The 11,792-nt window shown below is 42.3% G+C and overlaps 1 protein-coding gene across 4 annotated transcripts in view; it reads left to right on the plus strand.

Annotated features, from left to right (window-relative positions):
- Window positions 1-2,335, plus strand: part of LOC144494864 (septin-11) — a 91,362-nt gene extending 89,027 nt beyond the window's left edge. For 2 of the 4 annotated variants that reach the window (XM_078214363.1, XM_078214390.1), the window contains exon 10: window positions 1,022-2,335. In XM_078214363.1, coding sequence (XP_078070489.1) covers window positions 1,022-1,034 — 13 coding nt within the window. In that variant the 3' untranslated portion in view covers window positions 1,035-2,335. The remainder of the gene's footprint in view (window positions 1-1,021) is intronic. The other 2 variants (XM_078214355.1, XM_078214382.1) reach the window with 1 other exon arrangement.
- The last annotated feature ends 9,457 nt before the right edge of the window (window positions 2,336-11,792 follow it).

Here is an 11,792-nt window from a genome sequence, read left to right on the forward strand (position 1 = left end):
TTTTTTTGTAGCATCAAAAATATTACACAAGATAACCACAAGTGCACGTGACACTATTGTAATCATCTCCCAACGATAGGGAACCAGAATCTGAATATCCTGCATCCTGAATAAATACATCGTGCCCACATGTATTTTCTTTTTTTTATTGGAATGTCTAATTGTCTTGTTTTTTTTTTCAATGCAAGCTGCCATCTGTCCTTTACTGTTGTTCAGTCAGTACATTGTTTATTGTACGCAGCTTACTGAGCGAGCTTGCAAAAAGCGTTATTGCCTTGTCAAATTTATTGTTTCTGCAAACTTGCATGTGCTCCTAATTCTTTTGACTGTGAAACTAGAAGTTGGATATTTGTGGAGTTGAACATATTCAGTGGTGTTCCATCATACAGTATCCTTTGTAGTTGGGGAAAGATGGTTTCTTCACAGGGTGGAAAAATGTTAATGTAGAGTCCCATTTGTGATTTTTTTAAAATGGAAGAATTTATTAGGGGAAATACAAATGTGTACTTGTCTGTTTTTTTTAAAAAATGGCTTCCAGTGGCCCAGTAACTGAATTGCCTAGTGCATACTCAAGCCCTGTAAATCTGAAGGCTGAGTTTGCTATCTCATTTGGGATAGCAGTAGAGGTATGCGACTATCCTTCATCAGTCAGGAAGGGAAATATCAGCCAGACATTCCTACTCGTGATCACTATCCAAGCGTGGTTGGCAGATGGAGACAGGGGTTGGGCTCTGCTCGGATGTCTGCTGCAGATGAATATTCTGCTGGTGGTATCTGAATTCACAATTATCAAATGATGGCTAGTATCTTTAAGGATCTTCAGTAGGAGCGCGAGTTGTCAATTATGTTAATTTCCTAATCCAGTAACTTGCCTTTCCTTCAAGATATTGCACAGGTGCGTAACACTCCCAGTTCCATCTCAAGTACTCGTGATTGTTCTTTCGGGTCTGTTCCTTTTTTTTTCCTCCTTTTATCTGCTACCTGTTTAACCGAAATTTTTTCTTTTAATTTTCCTCTGTAGCTTCTTTATCTAGTTGTTCTGCTGCCTGTTCCCTTCTCCACTGGATGAGATTCCTAAAGCTTTAGAAGAGCTACAGTGTATTCACACACCACGCAGAAGAATTCTTTCTTGGGTCATCACTATTCCAGCTCCTTTCTGGTCACATTTCTTGTACTGTAGCATGTTGAATATGTCAGTATTAATAGTTTTGGCATGGAGAAATATCCTAATAAAATAATCTACATGTGACAGGAACAGGATGAGACAGTGCAATATTTATAAACAGTTGACCTTTTCTGAGTTTGTGGTATTATCTAATATTATTTGTATAATCATTCTTCATAGCATCAGAGATTAGACTGTATACTAGATGTTTTGTCACTAATAATTCTTCTTGTTATCACAGCATTTCAACCTTTTTTAGTTTTGCACTTTTTCTCCTCACCCTTCTCCAATGCATACATGCAGGTAAACCCAAACTAACAAACTTCTTAAAACAACTAATTACAAAGTCTGTTTTTAGTCAATCGTAACTGACTTTCCTCTACAAAATTGAATTAGCATGGAAAAGACTGATCGACCCTTGAATGCATCACAATGTTGACGCTTAATATTTTTATCACGAAGCTTTCAGAAAAGGGGATAATCAAGGAAGACTGAGGTTTTTATAACGTACCAAGTTACAATTTTATTATCTTTGTTTATAAGTTTTAATGCGTCATACCAAGACCACTTTTAATAATATGTGTATCCAACGAAAAGCTTGTTTTTAGGTTCTGTGAAAGGAAACATTTACAATATCTGGATTTTACTTTAGCCTACTTAATATCCCATTTATGAACTTGGCATCAATGGAGCAATTACATTCTGTTACTGATTTAACACAGTAAATAATAGACTATTTCTACGTTAATATTTTTAAAAAGAAGAAATTTTAAAGTGAACTCAGTACCAAGAGTTAAATTGACAATAACTAGCATTTATTCTGATGAAGGAAGTCAATGCAAATGTACAAAAAAGTACAAGAATGCTGTAATGCTGAGGTGGTCTTGGATGAAAATTGACTTATTACAGTTATACCAGTTCTTCAGATGTACAATGATCTAGTAGAGTATGCTTTTCGGTAACCAGCTATATATTTTAACCATTGATTTGGAGACTGTGAAAAGTGAAGTTCTGTAAGAAAATAAACTGATTTTAAACCACTTCATTCTAATTATCAATGTGATTAATGGATTTTAGGGCATATGTTTTGCCTTTTTTGCACCCCCCCCCCCCCCCCCCCGCATCTGTACTGAAAGTTTGATTAAAGAATTCAATTTCTCATTTATTTTTATTTCAACTTCAACTGGTTAAATTATTTGATGATTAATAATGAAATGGTCTTTGGACCTTCTCAATTAGTCCCATAATCCCCCCCCCCCCCCCCCCCCCCAGGCTGGAACATCAAAATACGCAGGGCCTGTCCTCTTTTTGGGGGAAGGGAATTCTCTATTCAGTACGAATCATTGTCACCAGTGATGAGGAAATGGGCAGGGAAATTTTAATCTGTGCATTTGTGTTGTAGCGCTGGTCCTCTTGGCTGGCTGTTCCTGATGAGCATACCATGAGGCGAGGAATAATGGGAAGCCAGAGGATTGGGAAGCCTTTAAAAGCAAGCAGAGGACAACTAAAAAAACAATAAGACTGGAGAAGATGAAACATGAGGGTAAGCTAGCTAGTAATGTAAAAGAAGATGGCAAGAGTTTTTTTGGGTATATAAAAGGTAAGAGAGAGCCAAGAATGGATGTTGGATTGCTGGAAAATGAGGCAGAAGAAGTAATAATGGGGGACAAAGAAATTCAGTAAGAAGTTTAACAACACCAGGTTAAAGTCCAACAGGTTTATTTGGTAGCAAAAGCCACACAAGCTTTCGAAGCTCTAAGCCCCTTCTTCAGGTGAGTGGGAATTCTGTTCACAAACAGAGTTTATAAAGACACAGACTCAATTTACATGAATAATGGTTGGAATGCGAATACTTACAACTAACCAAGTCTTTAAGAAACAAAACAATGGGAGTGGAGAGAGCATCAAGACAGGCTAAAAAGATGTGTATTGTCTCCAGACAAGACAGCCAGTGAAACTCTGCAGGTCCACGCAACTGTGGGAGTTACAAATAGTGTGACATGAACCCAATATCCCGGTTGAGGCCGTCCGCGTGTGTGCGGAACTTGGCTATCAGTTTCTGCTCAGCGACTCTGCGCTGTCGTGTGTCGCGAAGGCCGCCTTGGAGAACGCTTACCCGAATATCAGAGGCCGAATGCCCGTGACCGCTGAAGTGCTCCCCAACAGGAAGAGAACAGTCTTGCCTGGTGATTGTCGAGCGGTGTTCATTCATCCGTTGTCACAGCGTCTGCATAGTTTCCCCAATGTACCATGCCTCGGGACATCCTTTCTTGCAGCGTATCAGGTAGACAACGTTGGCCGAGTTGCAAGAGTATGTACCGTGTACCTGGTGGATGGTGTTCTCACGGTGTACCTGGTGGAACACCATCCACCAGGTACACGGTACATACTCTTGCAACTCGGCCAACGTTGTCTACCTGATACGCTGCAAGAAAGGATGTCCCGAGGCATGGTACATTGGGGAAACTATGCAGACGCTGCGACAACGGATGAATGAACACCGCTCGACAATCACCAGGCAAGACTGTTCTCTTCCTGTTGGGGAGCACTTCAGCGGTCACGGGCATTCGGACTCTGATATTCGGGTAAGCGTTCTCCAAGGCGGCCTTCGCGACACACGACAGCGCAGAGTCGCTGAGCAGAAACTGATAGCCAAGTTCCGCACACACGCAGACGGCCTCAACCGGGATATTGGGTTCATGTCACACTATTTGTAACGCCCACAGTTGCGTGGACCTGCAGAGTTTCACTGGCTGTCTTGTCTGGAGACAATACACATCTTTTTCGCCTGTCTTGATGCTCTCTCCACTCCCATTGTTTTGTTTCTTAAAGACTTGATTAGTTGTAAGTATTCGCATTCCAACCATTATTCATGTAAATTGAGTCTGTGTCTTTATAAACTCTGATTGTGAACAGAATTCCCACTCACCTGAAGAAGGGGCTTAGAGCTTCGAAAGCTTGTGTGGCTTTTGCTACCAAATAAACCTGTTGGACTTTAACCTGGTGTTGTTAAACTTCTTACTGTGTTTACCCCAGTCCAACGCCGGCATCTCCACATCAGGACAAAGAAATGGCAGAGGAACTGAATAGGTACTTTTGTATCGGTCTTCATGGAAAAGACACCAGTAACATGCCAGAACTTTGAGAGTCAGGGGGCAGAGGTAAATGTAGTGGCCAACACTAAAGCTAGGGAAGCTGAAAGGTCTGAAGATGGATAAACCAGCTAGACCGGACTACACCCCAGGGTTCAAAAGAAGATAGCTGAGGAGATTGTGGAGGCATTGGTGGTGGTCTTTCAGGAATCGATGGAGTTAGGGAAGATCCCAGAGGACTAGAAAGTAGCTAATGTAACAGCGCTGTTTAAAAAAGGAGGGAGGCAGAAGCTGGGAAATTATAGGCCAGTTAGCCTGACCTCGGTTGTGGGTAAGATCTTGGAGTCCATTATTAAGGATGAAATTGTGGAGTACTTAGAAATGCATGGTAAAATAGGGCTGAGTCAGCACAGCTTCGTCAAAGGGAGGTCATGTCTGACAAACCTGTTAGAATTCTTTGAGGAGGTAACGAAAAAGTTAGACAAAGGAGAGCCAGTGGACGTGATTTATTTGGATTTTCGGAAAGCATTTGACAAGGTGCCTTACAGGAGGCTGCTAAATAAGCTAAGAGCCAATGGTGTTAGAGGCAAGGTACTGGCATGGATAGAAGTTTGGCTGACAGGCAGAAGGCAGAGAGTGGGGATGGCAACCAGGGACTGGTGGTGTTCCACAGGTGTCAGTGTTGGGACCACAACTTTTCACTATATACATTAATGATCAGGAAGATGGAACTGAGGGCATGATTGCTAAATTTGCGAATGATACAAAGATATGTAGAGGGACAGGTAATGTTGAGGAAGTGGTGAGGCTGCAGAATGATTTGGACAGGCTAGGAGAGTGCACAAAGTTGTATTCCAACTACCATGTGGGAAAGTGTGAGGTGTGCACTTTGGTAGGAAGAATAGAGGAATAGAGACATGGACTATTTTCTAAATGGGGAAAGGCTTCGTAAATTTGAAACACAAAGGGACTTGGGAGTCCTGGTTCAGGACTCTGTTAAGGTTAACGTGCAGGTTCAATTGTCCATTAGGAAGGCAAATTCAATGTTAGCATTCATTTCTAGAGGGCTAGCATATAAGAGCAGGGATATACTGCTGAGAGTGAATAAGGCTCTGGTCAAACTCCATTTGGAATATTGTCAGCAGTTTTGAGCCCCATATCTAAGGAAGGATGTGCTGGCCTTGGAGGGGGTCCAGAGGAGGTTCATAAGTATGATCCCAAGGATGCAGGGTTTGTCATATGAAGAACGGTTGAGGGGAACACTGGCTTTATCTCGAGGCATTGGGCAAATAATGCATGAGAAACTAAAAGTTTCATATCTATTGAAAACAACAGAAGTGACACATAGTGGTGTTGGCCTGTGATTTATATACAAAACAGAAGGTCTTTAAGTTGGCTGTTCATTAAAAGTAGGCAAGGAAATGTGATATGTTGAAGAACCCAAAGATAATGTGCAACTTCCTTTGCGTATTATATACTGCGTACTTTTATCACCGTTCTGAGAGGCAAAAGCATCTAATGTGGATCTTTCTAACAACAGCCTTAAGTAAGAATCCTCTTGGGCCCGTTTCTTTGCAGCATTGATTTTAAAATTCTTCAACTGGCTTTCAAACTACTCCATGGTCTTACCCGCCTTGTGTTTGTAACCTCTATCAACGCTACAACTCTCCAAGAAAGTTCACTCCTCCAATTCTATGGGGCGGCACGGTATCACAGTGGTTAGCACTGCTGCTTCACAGCTCCAGGGACCTGGGTTCAAATCCCGGCTCGGGTCGCTGTCTGTGTGGAGTTTGCACATTCTCCCTGTGTCTGCGTGGGTTTCCTCCGGGTGCTCCGCTTTCCTCCCACAGTCCAAAGATGTGCGGGCTAGGTTAATTGGCCATTCTAAATTGCCCCTTAGTGTCCTGGGATGCATAGGTTAGAGGGGTTGGTGGGTAAATATGTAGGGATATGTGGTAGGGCCTGGGTGGGATTGTGGTTGGTGCAGACTCGATGGGCTGAATGGCCTCTTTCTGCACTGTAGGATTCTATTCTATTCTATTCTATTCTATTTTCTATTCTAACATTTAGTGCATTCCAGATTTTAATTGGTGGCCATGCCTTCTGTTACCCAAGTCCTAAGTTCTGGAATTTCCTTTGTAAACATTTTCTTAAACACATTGGTTAAAACCTACTCCTCTGACCAAGCTTTTGGTCTTCTGCCCTAATACCTCCTTATTGGGGCAAATGTCAAATTTTGTCTGGTAATGATTATTGTATTGTTTTATCATGTTAAAAGTTCAATTTAAATGCAAATTATTGTTGTAAGAATTAAGTAATTAGTCTTTTTTTAAACCGTGAGAAATATTCTATGCAGACATGGTGGCCAGTTTATTACTCAAAAACTCGTTTACCAGGTGCTCTTACTTTAGGAGAAAAGGACTGTGGTTCAAACTTGGTTCTCTTACAATACTTGCAAGTGCAAGAAGCAACTCTGATACAAATTAACTTTCCCCAAACTAAAACACACACACTACCCACTTTGGTGAACTTGACAGGGTTGTTGGATTCAATTCACTGAGCTTGCGTCGATGGATGAACTCAGGATCGTCTTGGTATGAAAATGGATCTCGCACATCCTCTCGTCGCAGCAGGCTGGTCAAGTCTTCTCTGGGGTCATCTCCAGATATCTATTTTTATCCCTTTCTCCCAGCCCTGCTGGAAGGTTCTCTGGCTTTCAGCAAATAGGGTCACAGGGTGGTGGTCACAGCACCCAATAAAGTTAGACCAGGTCATCCTTGGGGTCCATTTCTTAGGTGTCCTGGATGCACATATCCCTGTTCAATTTTATGTTGGTTCTAGTTGTTTTGGCCATTGACCACAAAAGGAAAATTTATTGAATGGTGTCTATGATGTAAAATATACTCAAAAAAGGTTAACTTGTGAAGAGCCTGCTATCCCAATGGAAAGTATTTTCACGTCGCTGCCTCTACAGTTCCTCAAAATAAATAAAAACCCCCATCAAACAGAATTATGGAGATTGGATCAATAGCAAAACACAGCAGATGCTTAAAATCTGAAATAAAAACAAAACGCTGGAAATAATCATGTCAGGAAGCAGTGGTAGAGAGAAAAATAGATATTTCAGTTGATGTGGGGAGATTTTGGGAACGTGGTGTATTTAGCTGTCTGAAGAATCACATTTTTGCTTCCACACCCACATCATGAAACCTTTTTGCATTTGTTCTTTCCTCCCCAATCTTCCTAACGTATTAAATATCCTTGACCTCATTTGCACAGCCCTGTGTGGGATTGATCCACACTTCCCGTCCTTTGTATCAAGGTGCCTTTCCCTCTTCTGATCCTGGCTTTCATGTTGTACCACAATTCTGGCTGATACTTATTCAAGCAACATTTATTCCTTGTTTATTTCATTAGCTGTTTGAGGACCTTGCTGGAACAGGATTACCAACCACTCCTGCTTTGGTGAACATTTTGATTATAAACAAAGTACTCATACAAATGTATGAATGAGGAGGAGTAAGTAGGTAGGTCACTTGTGCCATTCAATAAGATCATGGCTGATCTGATTGGAACCTCCACTCCACGTTCCCACCTCTCCCTGATAACCATTCATCCCCTTGCTCATTCAGAACCTATCTGGAAGTCTCCTCTCACTCTTCTAAATTCCAGCAGATACAAACCTACCCTGGCCAACCTTTCCCCATTCCTGCTATTAGTCTAATAAACCTTCTCTGAAACACTTCCAACATATTTACATCCTTAAATATGAATACTGTATTCCAGATGTGGTCTCTCCAATGTCCTGTACAACTGAAGCATAACCTCCCTAATTTTGTATTCAATTCCCCTCACAATATTGTTAGTTTTCCTAATTATTTGCTGTGCCTGCATACTAAACTGCTAAAGGTGTGATTTACTTCACATGACAGACAAGCTTTTAAGTCTTGGACTTAGTTTTTGAGTTCTGTTTCGAAGAATATGCTGAGAAGGAAGACTGCCCTAACTCGCTCCCTGCTGGAAATTGTGTGTGGTTAGTAATCTGCTGCCAGATCATCATGAGTATAACTTGTATGAATTTGGTGAACCGAAATGCAGAGATGCAAAGAATTGATCCAGCTTGATATTCTCCTCCACCTTCACACGAGGGAGCTCTAGCTAGACTGCATCAAAACCCTGCAATTGTTATCCTATTATAAAACCTATTCTCCAAAGTCCATGTCTGCTGAAAGCCTATTCATTTGTCATCCAGTTGCATGCTGGAGCCTCTTTAAAAAGTGATAGTTATACCTCCTGAGGACAATTGTGTGTACTGGTTTGTGCAAATTGTTTTACAATAAAAGTTGATTGAAAGAAGCCGGTTAAAGTTTATTTTATTCTGGTTCTAATAGTAGTGAAGGTAAGTGAGTTAAACTTTTTAACTAATGGTGCAAACTGCAGCATACGCTGCACACTCCTCCCATCCTGGATTTAACAAAAATTGTAGAAAGTTGAAGCCCCAGCCCTGATCCCTGTGGCACATCACTCGTTACATCTCGTCAACAAAAAACCCATTTATGCCTACAATTTCCTGTTAGCCAGCCAATCTTCTATCCATGCCAATGTTACCCCTATACCATGAGTTTTTATTTCCCACAAAAACCTTTGATGTGGCAACTTATCAAATGCCTTCTGGAAATTTAAATACAGTACATCCACCAGTTCCTCTTTATCTACAAATTACTTCTTCAAAGAACTCCAAATAAATTGGTTAAACATAATTTATCTCTCAGAAAACCATGTTTACTCTGCTTAATTACCTTGAATGTATTACTCTCCTTATCCCCCAGGTGATGCACAAACTCCAGAGCTTATTCACCAGAGTCCTTCCTTTAGAAACATGCATATTAGTTCCCTTAACCAAGCAGCAATCATATGCCAAAAGTTGAACCATGGATGTCTAATTCCCAACACTAGAACAAAGAACAATACAGCACAGGAACAGGCCCTTCGGCCCTCCAAGCCTGCACCGCTCATATGCCCAACTAGACCATTCGTTTGTATCCCTCTATTCCCAGTCTGTTCATGTGGCTATCTAGATAAGTCTTAAACGATCCCAGCGTGTCCGCCTCAATCACCTTGCTTGGCAGTGCATTCCAGGCCCCCACCACCCTCTGTGTAAAATACGTCCCCCTGACATCTGTGTTGAACCTTGCCCCCCTCACCTTGAACCCGTGACCCCTTGTGTTCGTCACCTCCAACCTGGGAAAAAGCTTCCCACTGTTCACCCTATCTATGCCCTTCATAATTTTATACGCCTCTATTAGGTTGCCCCTCATCCTCCGTCTTTCCAGGTAGAACAACCCCAGTTTACCCAATCTCTCCTCATAGCTAAGACCCTCCATACGAGGCAACATCCTGGTAAACCTTTTCTGTACTCTCTCCAGAGCCTCCACGTCCTTCTGGTAGTGTGGCGACCAGAACTGGACGCAGTATTCCAAATGTGGCCGAACCAACGTTCTATACAGCTGCAACATCATAAGCAAACTTTTATATTCTATGCCCCATCCAATAAAGGCAAGCATGCCATATGCCTTCTTCACCACCCTCTCCACCTGTGCTGCCACCTTTAAGGATCTGTGGACTTGTACACCCAGGTCCCTGTGTGTCTATACTCCTGATGGTTTTGCCATTTATTGTATAGCTCCCCCTTACATTTGATCTACCGAAATGCATCACTTCGCATTTATCTGGATTAAATTCCATCTGCCATTTCTCCGTCCAATGTTGCAGCCTATCTATATCCTGCTGTATTCTCTGACAATGTTCATCACTATCCGCAACTCCAGCAATCTTTGTGTCGTCCGCAAACTTACTGATCACACCAGCTACATCTTCCTCCAAATCATTTATATATATCACAAACAGCAGAGGTCCCAGTACAGAGCCCTGCGGAACACCACTAGTCACAGACCTCCAACCGGAAAAAGACCCCTCCACTGTTACCCTCTGTTTTCTATGGCTAAGCCAGTTCTCCACCCATCTAGCTAGCTCACCTTTTATCCCATGAGATTTAACCTTTTGCACCAGCCTGCCATGAGGGACCTTGTCAAACGCTTTACTAAAATCCATATAGACGACATCCACGACCCTTCCCTCGTCAATCGTTTTTGTCACCACCTCAAAAAACTCAACCAAATTTGTGAGGCATGACCTCCCTCGTACAAAACCATGCTGTGTGTCGCTAATGATATTATTCAGTTCTAAATGCGCATATATCCTATCTCTAAGAATCTTCTCCAACAATTTCCCTACCACGGACGTCAAGCTCACCGGCCTATAATTACCCAGGTTATCTTTGCTACCTTTCTTAAATAACGGGACCACGTTTGCTATCCTCCAATCCTCTGGGACCTCACCTGTGTCCAGTGAAGAGACAAAGATTTCTGTTAGAGGCCCAGCAATTTCATCTCTTGCCTCCCTGAAGAGTCGAGGATAGATGCCATCTGGCCCTGGGGATTTGTCTGTCTTAATGTTTCCTAAAAAACCTAACATTTCCTCCCTTGTAATTGAGATTTTTTCTAACGGGTCAACACATCTCTCTGAGACACTACCAGTCAACATGTCCCTCTCCTTTGTGAATACTGGTGCAAAGTATTTGTTTAGGATCGCACCTACTTCCTTTGGTTCTAAGCATAATTCCCCTCCTTTGTCCCCGAGAGGTCCGATTCTTTCCCTAACAACCCTCTTGTTCCTAACGTATGTATAAAATGCCTTAGGATTCTCCTTAATCCTGTCTGCCAAGGACATTTTGTGACCCCTTTTTGCCCTTCTAACTCCCTGCTTGAGTTCTTTTCTACTTTCTCTGTATTCCTGCAACGCTCCATCTGTTTTTAGCTGCCTGGACCTCATGTATGCCTCTTTTTTCTTTTTGATTAGACCCACAATTTCACTGGTTATCCACGGCTCCCGAATCCTACCTTTCCTATCCTTCCTCTTTACAGGCATATACCTGTTCTGCAGTCCTATCAACTGCTCCTTAAAAGACTCCCACATGCCAGATGTGGATTTACCCTCGAACAGCTTCTCCCTATCAACAGTCACCAAATCCTGCCTAATCCGGCTGTAGTTAGCCTTCCCCCAATTCAGCACCTTAACCATAGGACAGCACATCTTTTTCCATTACTATCCTAAAGTTTACAGAATTGTGGTCACTATTTGCCACATGTTCCCCGACTGCAACTTTGATGACCTGACCGGGCTCATTGCCCAGTTCTAGGTCCAGTATAGCCCCCTCTCGAGTTGGACTGTCAACATATTGTTCCAAAGAACCTTCCTGTATGCATTTTATAAATTCTTCCCCGTCCAGGCCCCCAGCCCTAAGCGATTTCCAGTCTATGTGAGGGAAATTAAAGTCTCCCACTACAACAACCCTATTTTTTCTGCACCTGTCCAGAATCTCCTTACATATCCATTCCTCAACTTCCTGTGGGCTGTTGGGATGCCTGTAGTATACCCCCAGCATAGTGACTGCGCCCTTCCTGTTTCTGAGCTCC

This window comes from Mustelus asterias, chromosome 1 (genome assembly GCF_964213995.1).
Source record: "Mustelus asterias chromosome 1, sMusAst1.hap1.1, whole genome shotgun sequence".
Taxonomy (NCBI): domain Eukaryota; kingdom Metazoa; phylum Chordata; class Chondrichthyes; order Carcharhiniformes; family Triakidae; genus Mustelus; species Mustelus asterias.